The sequence below is a fragment of the Argiope bruennichi genome, chromosome 2 (assembly GCF_947563725.1).
Source record: "Argiope bruennichi chromosome 2, qqArgBrue1.1, whole genome shotgun sequence".
NCBI lineage: Eukaryota > Metazoa > Arthropoda > Arachnida > Araneae > Araneidae > Argiope > Argiope bruennichi.
In genome coordinates this window covers 128,661,334-128,679,551 of record NC_079152.1, presented here as the reverse complement: position 1 = coordinate 128,679,551, position 18,218 = coordinate 128,661,334, and the positions used below count along the sequence as shown (strand labels likewise).

At 25.9% G+C, this 18,218-nt stretch overlaps 1 protein-coding gene across 1 annotated transcript in view; it reads right to left on the bottom strand.

Annotated features, from left to right (window-relative positions):
* The window catches only part of LOC129957512 (probable helicase with zinc finger domain), a 43,821-nt gene extending 26,030 nt beyond the window's left edge, over positions 1-17,791 (bottom strand). Inside the window, exons 1-4 of the mRNA XM_056069848.1 lie at positions 17,647-17,791; positions 7,901-8,078; positions 5,577-5,883; positions 3,465-3,635 (exon numbers count right to left, since the gene is read on the bottom strand). Of these exons, the coding sequence (XP_055925823.1) occupies positions 3,465-3,635; positions 5,577-5,883; positions 7,901-8,076 (654 nt within the window). The 5' untranslated portion in view covers positions 8,077-8,078; positions 17,647-17,791. The remainder of the gene's footprint in view (positions 1-3,464; positions 3,636-5,576; positions 5,884-7,900; positions 8,079-17,646) is intronic.
* Positions 17,792-18,218: the final 427 nt, after the last annotated feature.

Below are 18,218 nucleotides of genomic sequence, written 5' to 3'. Positions count from 1 at the left end.
AAAGGCACTTTTCATGCAAAATACAATAAATGTTAAAACATTTTATAATCATTTTAATAATCAAATGATTTTGAATGTTATGGTACAAGAACCAAATATGGCCAATGTGTCATAAAAATCTGAGAGTAAAAGTTAAAACTGAATGACAAAGAGAAAATGTGATAGTAAAAATATAATAGAGTATTATAGAATAAAGTTCAAAATCAGCAAAAGTTAAAGATTTGCAAAAATTGGAATAAAATGAGAAAATCTAGTTTCTTTTAAAAATTCAAAAATGTTCAAATGAAGAGGTTCCAACTACCAACTCACAAATGTTAAAGGATAATTATACAAAAATTATATAACCGATGTTAATTGAAGCAAGAGCATTCTGTTAAAATATGGATGACTAAAATCAACACAATATGAAGAACAGATTGGACGATATTCAACAAATAAAAGTTGTCAAATTCTGAATTACATAGATTGAGCATTCTGATTTGAATGCTACATATTGAAGATAATAGACTCATCAATTTTGAGGTATTGTTTATTGATATTTATGCCAATTTTCATTTAGATTCTCTATTCAAAACAAAGTTTATTAAATTATTCTTGCAGAATGATTAATCAAATTTTATATTAAAAAAACTCTTTATTTGCATATTTTAAGCACCTTTAGAGCAAGAAATTAATTCTAACTTTAATGGAACAGTTTTGATTATAGAACTATGCATTTCAATGTAATTCCTTATATTGGGCAAGAAACTACAGAAATGTAGATACAAAATAATACAAGAATATTTTTCACGACAATGAAGGGTTGTTTTTTATTTCCAAGTTTCTTATGAAAAATCTCGCTAAAGTATTGCAATTTCTCCTAGATAGGCAATATTTTGAATGGGCTAATGTTTCTGGTCTAATTAATACTATTTTACTTCCATTTGCACATGCCTTCCTCATCCAGAGTATTCACTTTTTAAAGTCTAAAGTGATTTAAAATATAAATTTTTCTGGCTTACTGTTAAAAAAAAATTAAAGGTGTTAAATTACCTGGAGTAAAAATACTTAAATAATTGTTAATAATAATAATAGAACATAATTTCAAAAATGCTACATAAAAATGTAACTTTTTTTTTTTTTTTTTTTTTGTATTTATTTACAGCAGTCATCCCATCACCACATAACTAAGCCATATAAACAGAGATGATGTAACCATTAACAGGAAAACAAAAATAAAGTCATATAAAAAAAAAACTTATATTTCTGGAAATACACAAAATCCTTTTTGAAAAAAGATTTTTTTTCAATCTACGTAAGCAAAAGGTTATGAAAGGAAAACCAAAGCAGTGGAAGGAATATATTTTTGCCACATTATCAATATTTCCCTAAAGTGAGGTAAAAACTTTTACAAATATCTTTGGAAGCACTTTCAATTCAGAAGAGAAAGATCAGACACCACCACAAAGACAGTATATTCATATAATATGGCAAATGTAGCAATAGAAAGGGTAAATGGATTCTGTTTTCCTCCGTCTTCAGAAGAAATTTTTTTTAATTAAAAAAAGGGGATTTTTAAGACCCTTCTATGTGGATCATTAAAAATAAAGATCTTTTAAGGAATTTTAATGATATTACACACCTTATGGATGAACATAATGATTCTTTCTAGGAACAAGATTCCCGATTTCAATCATGGATCGCCAGTCAGTGGCATGACTGAGTAACATAAGGCCAATATCAAATGTTTAAAGTGGGGCTTTACAAAGTTCATCACTATCCCTAATTATAAAACAATTCATTTTTTTGAACTGCTTCATAGCTCCTTTATAAAACTTTAATTGATTTTAAATGTCTTATAGTTTAGTAAGAGTTAAATAAAAACTTTAATAATGAGTTTTACCTAATATTCTTTTAAAAAGCAATGTCATCTTATAATTAATTTAAAATTGATTATTCATGGTTCTAGTTAAAGGATGTTCTACTGATAGTAACAAGAAAAGATTAAGAAATATCCTATTACACTCACGTTCATAAATTAAGAATATTTCAAGAAATCATACACTTGAGCAAATATGTATGCTTGAGAGCAATTGTACATATCCTTAGGAATAGCAAGCTTCTGTTTCAAGTTGAAATAACCAATAGGATGTATTGGCAAGACATCAAAAAGGACAGATAATTCACTGAATTGTATAAAAGGAATCCTTTTGGCAATATCGGGTAGTGCACAAAATATGTATAAATCAAACCAAGTCTTAATCTATTAATTATGATTCAGAAAACACTCTTGACGATGTTTTACATGTCAGGATTATTGATCATTTAGAATATGAATATACACTAATAGATATATTTGAGGAATTCAAGATTGCTGAATGTCAAATCTAGGCTTTGTAGGTAGTTCCAAGAAGATAGAAACATGAGCAGACTTTCAGGTATAAGTCATTTCTAAACACACAAATAGCAGTATTTAATTATAACAGCCGAAGGGGGGGGGGGGGAGTACAGTTACAAAGCATGTCTTGACGGCTGTGAGCAGCCACAGATATCAAAAATCTAAGTAAATCATAAGTAGACATTTAGAAAAATATAATCTGTATGCTCACAAGCTGTCAGACATATTCCACTCCCAAGCAGATCCTTATCAACACCAATTCATTATGTGCAGAGAGCATAAACTGGGCACCTTTACAATAGGGCAGCAAGTTTTTCTGATAAATCCAGGTTTTCAATGCATTCAGATTCATGTCATGTTTTCACTTGAAGAGCAGCATGGATTCCTTACAAGCAAGAAAATATCACTGAATATCAAAATTATGGTGTTGCTAGACTTCTTACTTTAGGTAGATTTATCTAGGTCCTCAATCAGATCTCTAAGTCCAAAGAAATACCATGACAGGCTCTATTTATTAGAATTGTGTTCATCATACTAAGATTGTAAATATCTTGAAGAAGAGGATATGACAAATTTGGAATGATTAGTACTCTTCCTCAATTTAAACTCTATTGCTTGGCTAACGAATTGCAGGATATAGTTCACCCCCCCCACATCCACAAAACACATCCACTGATAAGTGAAATGGACTTCCCCTAAATCATCTTGATAATTTGGTGCTTAATACAAAAAGATATTGAGCTGACTGTAATATAGTATTCCATTAACATTCATGCTAACTGTATACTATTACACTTTATTCTAACATATTTTAATTGTTTCCTTATTTTTATTAGATATTAAGGTATATGTATACTATTTTTTTTTATCCTATACTTTATGTTTACAGCACTTTTGTTACAATTTTGTAACAAAATTGGAACATGGAATTTTCATGATATATAAAAATTCCATCAGATAAAACCAGCAATAATTAATATCACTTTATTCTTTTAACTTTATAATAATCATATTAAAACAGTTCTAAAAATTTGCTATTTCATAATAGAAAGATATTACATAAGAAACTTAGCAAGACAATACAGACCTTAACAATATAGCTTTCTTCACTGAATGGGCTATTTTCTGTGCTACTCCATTCTTGACAATTCGGCCCCAATTCAAAATCAGTTAATTCTGTGTGTTGAGTTTTTAAATAACTGATACGAAAATGATTACGATTAGCTTCAAACAACAAAGCCACATGTCTTAAGGAGGCCTGAAATCAATTTCAAATAAAAATTCAATTATAATAAAAACAAAGGAATAGATATTTACATATATTTTAATTCAAATTTAAGATCAAATTAATATTTTATTCTTCCAGTCCTATTTTAAAAATCTAGAAAATAATTACATATAAGTAAACATTAGTACAAATGAAAAAAAAAAAAAAAACATTTATTCAAATGTTTAGTTTACATAAATTAATTAAATAATTTATGAAATTAATACATTAATTTTAAATAATTTCCAAAAAAAAGCATTTTTTTTAATAAAAGTTAAATTATATTTCAATGCATAATTTCTTAGAGTTGCATACTTTTCTGATTATTCACCATTTAAAAAATAAATTATTTGTTTTGGAGCAGTTGCCATTTAAATTCTAAGGATTGATGTACTTGTATTTTCTTCATTAACAATTCAAAATTTTGTATAATCAACAAATATTTTTATGCACACATTAACTTTTCAATTTATATAACAAGTATAAAGTATGTATCTAAAGTTATAGTATCAATATTAACAAGTATTGGATCATAACAAGATAAGAAATTGCTAACTGATAAAGATCCTTAGAACACAAAGAAGATTGAAGGATGTAGCTTTATAATAAATTATTTCTAAAATCTTTTTTATAAAGATTTTGAAAGAAATTTTCCAATCCAAAAACTTTACAAGTATGTTTATAAGTTGAGAATACATAAAAAATTATATGTTTAACTTAATTTAAATATTTTACCTTAAAACATATAATTTCAAAATTTATGTCAAAAAGAAAAATAAAAGATTAAACATTGTAATAAAATAAATTTAATGACAGACGTGAAATGGCTTTTTTTTTTTTAATGCTATGTAGTTTCACATGACCAAACTGTCACAGCTTTCATCAGTGCAAATTGAATCTGTTTATGGTATTTTAATTTGTGATTGAATATTAATAACAAAATCTACTCAGCTCCATAAGCATGTTTCTTATTGTCAATTTTATAAATACCAAAGACATCACAGAAGCAAACCTCTCTTGTAACTTTTTCCACCTATTTTGCAAAGCAAACCTACATAAATTGCATAACTTCTGTAGTCTTTACAATTAACTATAAGAAACACAAACCAAAAAAAATATCTAATAAAGGTATTCTGTCATAAAATATTAAGTATAATGAAGCAAAGCATATGTAGTAATTTCATATATACTTTGAAAATTCATAATAATAGAAGTAATGTGTGAAAAACATTTTGATTAGTGCAAATACCATCAAATGAAAAATGGATACTTTTTCCCATACATATAAAAAATTATTTCAATTTTAAATAAAATGTGCTCACACATCTTATATTTTATACAAATTAAATTAACAATAAAATGCCTGACTGGAAACAAATTTGTCATTTACAGATCAAGGGTGATGGTTAATCTTTTCTACAAGAATGGTGAAACTACAACTATTGCATTGTAAAAGTTTCGCTCAGATAAAGGCACAAAAAGTTCTATTTCATTGAACGGGATACTAAATTGCTGTGTTGCAAAAACAGGGTGTTTGGAGTACCTTCCCTGAACTCACAGATCATCCTTCATCCCTATGTTGTAAAAAATGTCAGAAGAGACAGCCAAAATAACAAAAAGGAATAACAGTATTTGGGAAGTAGTAAGAACTACAAAGATTTTAGAATTCCTAATTCATGGAATGGGCACAAAATATTAACTATATCTATATGAGATAAATGTACTTCATCAGTTATTACTGGCAGATACAGATCAAAGAGTAAACTTGTTACATGGATACTGGCACAAATGGAACATTTGCTGAACAAAATGTTAATAATTGTAGTTTTTTTTTTTTTTCATGTCATGGCAACATTAATATGCCAAAAATCAAGTGTTATTGAAAAATAAATCATGCAATGCAGAGATGATTTTACATTATAAATATATTACCTTCACTGAAAGTCGAAAAGTCCATTCCCTACAGCAATTTTTTTCAGGAACAGTTAAATTTGTATCAGGTTCCACATTCAATACAACAGAATCTAAATGTTCTGTCATAATCATACTAGGGTTGGGAGCAGTCAGCCATTTTTCTAGCAGCAATTCTGAATATTGCCTTCCTTGTAACTGACAATCTTTAGCTCTTTGAAGTTTCATTTGTCTATAATCAAACCTTTCTTTCCATTCTTCTAACTCTTCTTCTCCATGAGCATCACAACAAAGGGCTGCAAATCTACATTTTCCAGTTTTAGAAAACCTACAAAAATTTCAAAAGTGATTACATTACAGTTTATTCAAGTATAGAATATGTTCAAAAGATTTGTCAAATGGTTAATGGTTAGATTAATGTTTTTAACTTTAAAATAATGAAAATAAAAACTTTAAATTTTACAATTTAAAGTGCAACAGACATTTGAAATTGAGTTATGTAAATAAAACAGCAAATTAAAGGGAGCATTCAGCGACAAACACAATAATTGGAAGTTTCAAACCAAAGTAAACTTAATATTTTTTGTTTTCTTCCTTCAGGAAATAAAATTAAAAGACTTTGCAAACTTGGAAATAGCAAGTTTTAGTGGCAAATGTTTAAAAAATACTTTTTCCATCTTATTTTGAAAACTGATATTCACCTTTAAAGTTAAAAATAATTTGAATGATCTTAATTTTTGGTTTGATTTGAATACTGATTATGCTTCTAGTTTAATTTTTTAAAGCCTTTTAACTTTTTTTTTTTGGTGGGGAGGAAGACGAAGGAGAATAGGGATTTACTGATTTGAATTAGACTAGTATTATTTTAATTATGTTCTAAGAAAGTATGATTGATAATACAAATAAAGGAAAAAAGAATAATAAACTTCCATTTGCAATAAACAATTGTGATACAAATCTGTACACAACAAAACACAAATAGGCTAATATTCACACCATGAAAGTGTGTAATATGTGTATACTTCAACCTCATCATCAGTAATATTTTACATTACAACATGATAAAATTTATTACAGTTATGAAGTAAAGAAAAAAAGTTATTAATATGGTCATAAAAATATTTTGAGGAAATAAAATATATGTAAATGAAAATCACCTAACTGTTCAAATCATTTTAAAAATATAAAAAAAATTAAGTAAATTAATTAACCTATACATTTGCAAATTTCACTTTGGATAAAACTGAAGATCTTTTTCTCTACAAAAGTGATTTCAGAACAAAGTAATCCCTCTTAAAAAAAGAAATTAACAAATTTTCAAGATTTTTTTTAAGTTTATATTTTTTCTTTTCTTCTTGTTTATGATACAAAAATTACATGAAAATTTGAACTACTAATATATGCAACTTTGAAGCTTCATAATAAATTCATGATTTGAAAACATTCATTCTTAAATATATATATATATATTTCTTTCTTTCTGGACTTTAAGCAAAAAATTCAAATATTAATGAAATAACGAAAACTTCCTGAATTTCATTAAAACAATGGAAAGCATTAGTAAAAGCATGTTTAAAAATAGTTTTAAAAAATTAGTCAATAATTACACGGGAAGATCTCATGAATATTTTGTGAATATAACTGAAATTTTTAAAATTATTTAATAAGATGTAAAAATCAATTATATGCAATACTTTTGCTGAAAAAGGTTAGAATTTCACTTGATTTCTAATTACATAATTTTGGGTGGGGGAGAGAGAAAGAATAAACTCTGGGCTGCATATTTTAATCAAATATACATACTGGTAGTGAAATAAAAATTTTACAGACAATCTTCCTTTAAAGTAAATGAATTACAAACAAAAATGAATTAATGAATATGCATCAGTCATTTTTACAGAAATTTAAGATTTTAACTCTCTAAGCAGCCAAAAGTGTTTCTCATTTTTCATCTAGAGAATTATACAGAAACTGATAATTCAGAACATACTATTTCTTGAAAAAAAATTCTCCAGATTAAAGATTCTTAAGGTTTCAGAAATTTGATCAAATACAAAAAGTTGTTTATTTAAAATGATCATGTAAAATGATCAATGTTTATTTAAAAAAATTATCAATCTTTTTACTTTAAAAATATTTTTAACTTTAAAGCTATTTGATTATAATAATTTAGCATTTAGCAAGTTATATTTTAATTTCTAGTGAAAATTAAACTATTTTTATCAATTGTATATTACTTCAAATTTATTACAATATTGCATATCCTTAGAGATATGAAATTTTCCCCCTCATCGATCAAAAAAAATGAAAATATATAAATATTAAAAGATAAAGAAAACACTTACGAGTTGCACAAAACATACTGATCAGAGCCGACACCTCTAGGAGGAGCCCTGAACTTCCATTCACGTCCTTCGTCACTCATAATAATGAGTTGATGAGTTTCAGAATTACAATGCTCAATCAATTCGGTCTCGGATGAGACCATCACACTGCAGTATGAACAAAAATTTTCCATCATGCCTGTAAAAATTCCAGTGGTTAGACAAAAAAATAAATAAAATTTATCTAATACATTCACATTTTTTCTAATTGGAAGTATTTGTATGCATGTGTGAATTAATTTCAGAATCTATTGCACTTATAGAATGAAATTTGGTGAACAAGTAGACTCAATAGTGACTCAAAGCATTTTAAATTTTAATATTAATTTTTGAAAAATCTTAATATTTAATGATATTTTAAATGATCTTTAATGTGCATTTTCTAATGTAATTGTTTCTAATAATCAAAAAAAAATATATCAATGCCTCATTAAGTAGAGAAAATCTCTATTCTAATGAAATTTGTTTTGTAAATATAGCATAGTTTGACAAACTTCAGAATTAAAAAAAAAAAAAAAAAAATTAAGTGAGAATTAAAACTTAAATCGTTGCATGAACTATTCTAATGTCACTTTATATTTTTAAAAATGCCCAGTAATTACAGGAATATTATTGCCTAACAAGAATAACTGCAACAGTATTCTTGAAGAGTTCAAAGTTTTTATTTGGAGATGATTTCAAAAGAAGTGGTGGAGGAACATCTCATCTTCCATCTTAGTATTATTACTTTAGTATATCTTTCTGATCTTGTACATTACAATGCAATAGAAGATGATTACTTTATCAATATAGTTGTGAAAATAACTTTATTTTCAGAAAATTATTTTTGTACAAATAAAATTTTAATAGTATCAATTACAACAAACTTTCCAATATCATTATCTTTAACTGTATTTTAAAAATCTTCATTTTGTTTTCTTTCTTTTTTTTTATTATTATTATTCCCTGTAGATCTGCATGCAATACTATTGTGAAGGGGGGGGGGCATTTTATTTTTCTTATTTTAATTTATCCTATGTTTTTGCTTTTTCATTCATTCCTTCATTTAAGTTGTAGCAAGATGAATTTGCAACAGCATCAATTCTATAAAGAGAAGGGATGAATACTCATATTTCGCAATGGATGCCCAAAAATAGCTTGCCTATTGTACATTTAATGCATGAAATAACCCGAATTTTCTCAATCTGAAAGTGCACATCACATCATTCTAAACATTGTGAAGATACTTTTTAAAATTGGTATTGCTATTAACAGTAATAAACCAAAAGATTTATAATATAAAAGTGTTGAGCAGGATTCAAATATTAATGACTGATAAATGCGATCTCTTTTTTAAAACATACACATAAAAGAATATATATATCAATTCAGAATTTACTATTAAAGGCAACTTTATAGCTTATGATTAGCTTATACAACTTTTACAATCAAAGACTAGTTTATTTTAAACCATGAAAAATTGTATAAATATGAACAAGTTAATGGCATACAAGATATAAAATTCTGTACACTGCCAAAATTCAAACGATTTATAAATAAGATATTTAAAAGCTAGCCAATTTTGAAATTTAAGTTATTGAATAAGATCAGAATTTTCACAAAATAGAATTTTACAAGCATGTTACAAGCTATTAAAAGAATTATTTATTCATAAAAATTTGTTCAATAAAATTAACCAATTATAGCTCATTTCCCAGAGCTTCTTTTGAATCTAAAATCATTTATTGTTTAGGAGGAAAACAATTGATAATAAAATGAAAGCTCTAATAAATGAAATTAATAAAAATTCATGTAAAAAATTCATCAATTAATAAAAATTAATACTGATGTCAAAGAAAAGGGCTACTATTTTGCCACTAATTTGTTCATCGATTTTGAATGACTGAGTGTGTGCTTAACAAATAATAATAAATAAAAAAAAGAGGGAAAGCAACATTCATTGATAAAGTTCAGTTTACACAATTAATATATTGCCAATTTAACTGAGAAGAAAAATATCCAAAATTTATCAAGTAAACGAATAAATTTCTTCAAAAATTAAGAAATAGTATGAAAATAAATGTTTTCTCTTTTTACAAGTGCCCCTTTTATCTTTTCAGTAACCATGAAATAATAAAAAATTAAAGCTTTTCAAATAAAAATATAGAAAAATATTAATTAAAATAAAGAGGAATATCTTTACTAAATTTCTATGCATGATATACAACAAATGAATGCATACAGAATAGATTCTTTTTTTTTTGTTGTTGTTAAAGCTTTGTAAACTTCATCAATACAAAATACTAAATATGGTTACATCAGACAATGTCATTAAATGTCACAAGCATACATATTAATCTAATAAGATTGAAATATTGAGTAAGTTTTGCAGAATACACTTTTGTTATAAGAACTATACAACTGAATTTTATTGGTATAATTTTTAATAAACAGACAACATGATAAATGAATAATTTTATGTTTACTATTATTTCAAAAATACACTTAAGTTTCTCATGCCCTTTAACAAAATTTAACTAAGATTAATGGAAAATAAATAATTTTTTCATAAATATTTTAAAACCCAACTAAATTCAAAATTCATAAAATATAAAACCTGATTTAATCTTCTAGCAACATTTCTAGTTAATTATGAGGTTCAGTTTATATTAATAGAACCATAATTAGACAGACATCGTTACATAAAATAATTATATTATGCAATAACATATACACACTGTAATTTTCTTCACGATAAGAGTATTCGGACAAATATACGTGTCGTATATAACCAGTAATTTTAAATATTTTAATGTAACAACAATCATTCAAATTTCATAAACACACCTTAGTATTTACAAAAATTCATGTTATATAATAGTAATATTTCTAAAATATCATATATCCACAACTAAGCATTTATTAGTATTTAGAACCAAGATATAATTTTTTTTCATCTATTTTCATATAAATTTGTTTTAATTTACATCACATAAAAAGGCAGTTAATAAGCACAAAACTATTTTGTGCTTATTAACTGCATTAACTGCACTTGTGCTATTTTGAATAGAAAAAAAAAATTACACTACTGCCTTTTTCACTTGTAAAGTTAAATATACAAGAATTATTTCTGTCATTTATGCACATTCGAATGAAAATCGCCATAAAAAATGGAAGTGTGAATCATAACTTCATCACAAAAAAGATTTGCTTAATAATCTCCATTCTCTCAGATATGGTAATTCATTTTCAACAGTCTTTCCAATTATTCAAAAGTATTTACACAACTACAATAAGTTTCAAACATATTTCCTTAAAAAATTTAGAGCTAAATTTAAAAATAAGGATTAAACAGCACCTTACTTGACTTGTATACAAAAACAATTACAGGTACAAACTCCCAGAAACTCTTATTTTTGTACTGATGATTTAATTCTAAATGGATCCAATTTAAACTATTATTCTAATTATAATACAGATTTCTTTAGTTCCAAGTTGTTTTTCCTTATCAACTTGGTATTTGCATATTAACTATATACTAGGCAAAAGTTAAGCTTAACTATATGTCACTACTGAATTCTACATTTAACTGAACATCATCAGTAGACATAGTTAATAGATTAACAAGACAATTTTTGTCATTCACTGCTGGTTGCAATAAACAAGACATATTCGAAAAAATTTTCTAGCAATTAATACACAAATACCATCAGTTTTAATTCTGACCAAAATAAAAGTTTTTAAAAAAAAATCAGATTTCATCAGAAGTTTATCAAATTAGCAGACAGAAAATTGATTCAGCATAAACCAATTTCAATAATGATATTTAAATCTTAAAAATTATGAAGCAAATCATCATTCTGATTCAAATTTTTTAATAAAAATGTAATAGTCATCAAAAAAATAAAAAGCTTTTAGATTTTATAGATTATATCAAATAAGTCATAAAAATAGTCACATCAATTCATTGAGGCTCTTGTATATCAATAGCAGACTTAATTATTTTTTGGCTACAGTCAGTACAAAATATTCCACTCTTTTATACACTGATCAATTCAGCTTTGTATTTCAAACCACTTTTAACTTAAATTCAGGCTAACGGCATATTCAAGGCTAATTTTCGTTTTAAATTATTTTATTTCAATGTTTATTTTTTTATTTATTTATTATGACTCATGGCTACACAGAATGTTTCTGCATACCATTAATTATATATTCAATGTTCATAAACAATGCAATACCAACGTGAACATAATGAAATTATCATGCACATTTTTTCCTCCCCTATTGATATTATCTATCTGAACTTGATTTCTGTAGTCATGACTAAAAGATTACTTTAATTTTTCGAGGAAGAAACGTGTACATTCAGGAGTGGTTTAACTATGGATTTTTCTGCTAATGATTAATAATTAATCTTTTTAAATAGCTTACAGTTAGATTTCTATGCTAGTAACATTTTTTTTATACACCTACTCGTGATCATGTTTTAGCCCAGTGGACATACACAGCTCCTAATTTGAAGCCTGCCTCTGATGAATATATAAAAAGAATTTAAAACAATACATTAAGAAAAATATATAAAAGATGAGGGCATTCATTCATGTAAAAATGTGTATTTGTACAAAAAAAAAAAAAAAAAGGAAAATAATTTAACCCATTCTGGACAAATTATGCATATGTGCTAAATTCTTCTTAGGTCATTATATCTTTGCATTACAGCCAAATTCCATCTACACGAAGAATGATAAATTGTGTTTCAAAAATTGAACCTAACTTTTTCATAATAATAATTCCAATGTTTGTTAAAATTGTTCTTATACATTATATACATTAATATTTCTCTCATACATATTATGGCTGTACAAGTGTATGTGAATTACTGTACTTTTGTGAGTGTAAACTAAAAACACATGCTAACAACTATAAAAAGAAACATGTATTCTTTCTATACTGTACATGTTTCTATACATGTATTCTCTCACTTACTGTAAAAATTTATATAAGATATCAAGGGTTTTATCTACCTCAATTTCATTTTTACCATCATGGCTAAAAGACTGCATTAACTATGGATTTTTCTGATGAAAGCAATAGTGATAAAATATCTAATTATGGGAAAAATCTTAGAAGATGTATAATTTGCTAGAAATAAAAGGTTGCTTGCTAGGAACATAAACTAGGTTATGCTGATGCCAGTATTGATCTGTATTTTAGGATTTTTAATATTGGTTTTAAAGTATTATTACAATAAATATTTTATAATAACAAATGTAAATATATACATTTTTAATGGTTTTATATTCAGCATCAACAATCTAGTTTTAACATGGGTACTTTTAATCATACAATATATTTTTATTTTTAAATATTAAAATTAAGTATTTTAAATAAAATTTTCTATTTGGATTGAGAATATATCTTATCATATATTTAAAAATAGTTCATTTTCTCTAATGGATACTTTTTATACATTATATGCAGTGGCTCAAACAATTGAGAGTAAAACCTTACTTTTACTTGATAAAAATCCGACTTTCAATATGAATAACACATTACCAATAAGCACAAACATGTTTTTATTTTTACACATAACAAATGGTTTAGTTTAAAGTAAGAATTTAAAAAAAAAAATGAAAAACTTTTAAATTGAGAAGTTTAGGAGCATTTTCAATACACATATGCATATTTTTGTCTCAAAAAATTGCGAATACACCAATGAAATTTTTGTAATATCTCGCATACAAAGGAAGTGTCAATATTTAGTTGCCTGTCTTTTGGCTTTCATAATGGCCTCTAAACGTTGTAGTACCGATTCGACTATTTTTAATGGTATCTGAAGATATTTTGCCCCATTCTTCTTGCAGCACTTGTTTTAAATGGGTTTTGTTTCTAATTTTATGTTTTTGGACCGCTGTTTCAAGTGTGGCCCACAGATTTCCAATGATATTGATGTTGGGAGATTGTATTGGTGTGCGTAACTTCTCTTTGCAATGAAAAAGACACCACATTTTGACATTAAATGCAGAGTATTTGGAGTCGTTGGCCTACTGCGAAATGAAATTTTCGTCTAAACCCAAATTTTTAGCACTTTCCTTTAAATTACTGCGAAGTATATCCAAGTAAAACATATGGTTCATAATGCCATCTATGAAAACTAAATTTCCTACTCCGGATGTAGCATACAACCCCAAATCATGACAGAGTCACCACAGTGTTTAACTGTAGGACGTAAATTTTTTTGGATCCAAAACAGTATTGGGCTATATCCATACGACGCGACGGCTGTCACTGCCAAAAATTTTGAATTTACTTTAATCACTATAACTTTCTTTCAAAAGTTATTGGTCTTCAATTGATGACTCTTTCAAAACTCCAAATGTTTTTTCTGATTGCAAGCTGATGAACATTTTTTTTTCTTTCTTTTTTCTAACAATGCAAATTATTTATCCAGCTTGTCTAATCACATTTCATGCAGTTCCAGCACTTACATATTTACCTACGATTTGAGAAATTTCTGTTGTGTGATTTCAGTTGTTCCATATGGTTTACTTGTAGATACTTCGCAGCAATCTAACGGAATGTGCTAAAAATTTTAGTTTAGAAAGAAATTTCATTTCCCAGTAGGCCAACGACTCCAGATACACTGCAAATGTCAAAATGTGGTGTCTTTTTCATTGCAAAAAGAAGTTACACACATTAACACAGTCCCCCGACATCAATATGATTGAAAATCTGTGGACTACACTCCAAACAGCGATCCAAAAACACAAAATTAGAAATAAAACCCATTTAAAACAAGTGCTGCAAGAAGAATGGGGCAAAATATCTCAAGATACCACCAAAAATTGGTCGAATCGGTATTACAATGTTTACATGCCATTATAACAGCCAAAAGACATACAACTAAATACTGACACTTTCTTTGTATGGGAGATATTACAAAAATTTCATTGATGTATTCTCAATTTTTTGGAGCAAAAATCTGCATATGTTAATTTAAAATGCTTCTGAAACTTTCCAATTTAGAAAGTTTTCATTCGTTTTTCTTAGTTTTTACTTTAAATTAAACCATTCATTATGCGTAAAAATAAAAACATGTTTGTGCTTCTCGGTAATGTGTTATTTATGATGAAAGTTGGATTTATCAAGTAAAAGTAAGTTGTACTCTCAATTGTTTGAGCCACTGTACATACAGTTTGAAGAAATTTAACTTGTATAAGGTGTAAAGGGAAAAAATGTTCCAAAATACAAAAAACAGAGAAATCAATAAAAAATGCTTCATTTTTTTAAAATAAAAAATTTATATATATACAAAAGTAGAATTGAATCATAATATTTTTCTGTTCTAAAAAGATTTTCATTACATTTTAGTTCTTTAATTAACAATGAAATATTCCATAAAAACTTTAGAAGCTGGTTATTGGTTAATAAACACTATCCATTAAAAGATAACATTTAATATCTCACTTTTTCTAGAATCAAATTTCAACTTATCAGATTTTATGGGTTTTAGATAATTATAGAAAACCAAAAATAAATTATATAATTTCTTACTACTTTCAAATGTTTCTTATAACAAAAATGCATACAAACACATTCTCGCTCTGCATCAGTCATGTTAATTTTGTCAATGCTAGAACATGACATAATTATACACAATCAACTACTTTTCTGTGATATATGTAAAGAGGTGATTGTTATTCAAACATTTGATTATTTTATAAAAATATGCATATTTTGTAATCCCAAAGTTTGATATTTACAATCTAAATTTTTCATAAAGCAAATATGCATTTTTTTTTTATGCGGACCTTATTAGAATTTATAAACAACATACTGGGTATAAAATAATTCTGTAGAATTAAATATACTTATCAAAAGAAAATTCTTAAAATGAATTATGCATATTAATACATATTTAAAGTGTTATAAAAAGTCATATATTAAGGAATTAAAAGTAAGAATAGGAATGAGTGTTGCATATTATTAATTTTGAAATAAATAAAATGGGCAAATCCAAAAAAGTAACAATATTTTAAACGATTTCATAAAATTCACATTTATATAAATTTTAAAGTGTTCATTACTTCCACATCAATTTTTCCTCTGAAATATTCAAAATTTCAAATTCTATAGTTTCATTACAAAATATCTTTAAATTAATAACTAAAATTTCAAAAAAGAACATTTAAATTTAGATGTCAAAGAAAGCTGGGACAAAATCAAAATTCTAATACATTCAATGAACTATGCATAAATTACCAACAGAAAAACATTAAAGAATTTCTTGATTTTTGTTATACTTATAGTTGAAAATTTACAATAATTAGGATCGAGTAAGTATCAAACTGTAGACTTTATGCAGAAACTGTTAGATTATAATTTGGTAAAGTACTAGGTACATTAAAACAGTTACTAAAAATTGTAACTCTTTAAAAGAATTAAATTGCAACTTTTGTTTGCTTTCCTTTATAAATTAAAATTTATGACTTTAATTAAGAAAAGAAAATTCTCAAATTTTAATTACTATACCCCAAATCTTTTAAAATTTGGTAGGAAACATTTTTCATACTGCAATTTTATGTACCATTGAAATCGATGCAATTACACATTTTAGTGTAAACATAAATTACAGAATATATGTTTCTGTTATATATTTGAAAATGAAAATATATCTTAATAGTGGAAGATCAAGTTTAGAATTAACATTAGAAACCCACTGAAAGACAGAATTAACAGCTTATTATCAAAATAGTTAAAATATCTCAAAAACGATTCTTGTTAAATAATTTGCATAAACTGAATATTTAATAAGGGTTAAGAAATTATCAATTAAAATTTTATAAATAAGACTTTTTTTTTTCATTCTAAGAAATTCTGCTTATTACATTTAACATTTTGATACTTATATCTACTTATTAAACTATTCAAAATAATATTAGTTAAAAAAATCACATCTAAAGAAATCCATGAAACATGCTTTAAAAATTACCTAAACATATATTAACAAGAAAGAGCAACATCTTCTTTGATATTGTATTTAAAATATTCAACTTCATTCAATAAAATGTGAAAGTAATTCACTTATTGAAATGAATTCTAAAATTACACAAATAAAAAAGAAGAGCACATTGTAAAATTTATTACTATAAGATGAATGTAAGTTCAAAGCTTTATACATAGTTCATAAGCATTTAACAGATAAGTCTGAAAATACGTATATCCTAAATATTCTGCGATAAAAACTTGGGGTATGTTAAAGTTTACAAAGAGTCATATTACAGATAGAAATACATGTGACTGATATATACAATAATGATAAATACTTTCATAGCTCATTAATTTCAAGACAATTTGTAAAAATTCAAAATTAATAACATATTTGCAAAATAAAATGCATTGATTATGTCCAATCACACTTAAATCCCTTTATTTCATTTAAAATAATAAAAAATGCAGTTAAAAATAACTGAAAAGTCATAAAAATCTTAAGTATGCACTGTTTGCCAATTTGTACACCAAATTATTCAGACCAAAGTGCATTTTGTTGATAAATACCTGCACTCTTATTTACTGCAAAAGAACAACATTATTCAAAAGGAGAATTTTTTTTAAATTTCAAAACAAAATTTTCGCAATGGTTGCAGCGTGAATAAGCATCACACAATGAAAAGAATTATACTAGAAAAAACATAAACAAACGATAATAACTTAAAAATACAAACTTTTTTTAGTTGTTAAAACTGCCTACTCCAATGAAAATGATTCATAAATGAATTTGTAAAAAAATTTTCAATCGTGGTAACATATTAAAAAAACAAAAACATCTCACAAATAAGTTAAACAAGACTTGTCTACCGCAAACCCTTCTCTTCTTAGCTTAAATGAACGATTCCATTTATACTATTGCCACCAAATTATTTTAACAAATATAAACTATCCTGAAAAAGCATTTCAGAACAATTTGTATCCTAAATTCATTAAATATAAAATATAAATGGTATTATATATGCATACAAAGCTTTATTAATGAAAATTTTTTAATATATTTAGTGTTTTATTAATTCGGTAGATTTCAGACCAGTAAACTGCAAGATTAATGACAACGCCGAATGTAATTTTAAAAGGTCCATTTTAATATTAAAACATGTATTATTGTTGAAAATATGATGAATCGCTCAGAAAATTATAATCTATATGCATATAATATACTGTAAAATATAATTCTGACTATACACAGTTGGCTTTTGCTTCCATTGGTATGCAGCGGCAAATCTTCTGCCTCCTGGAAGAGTCA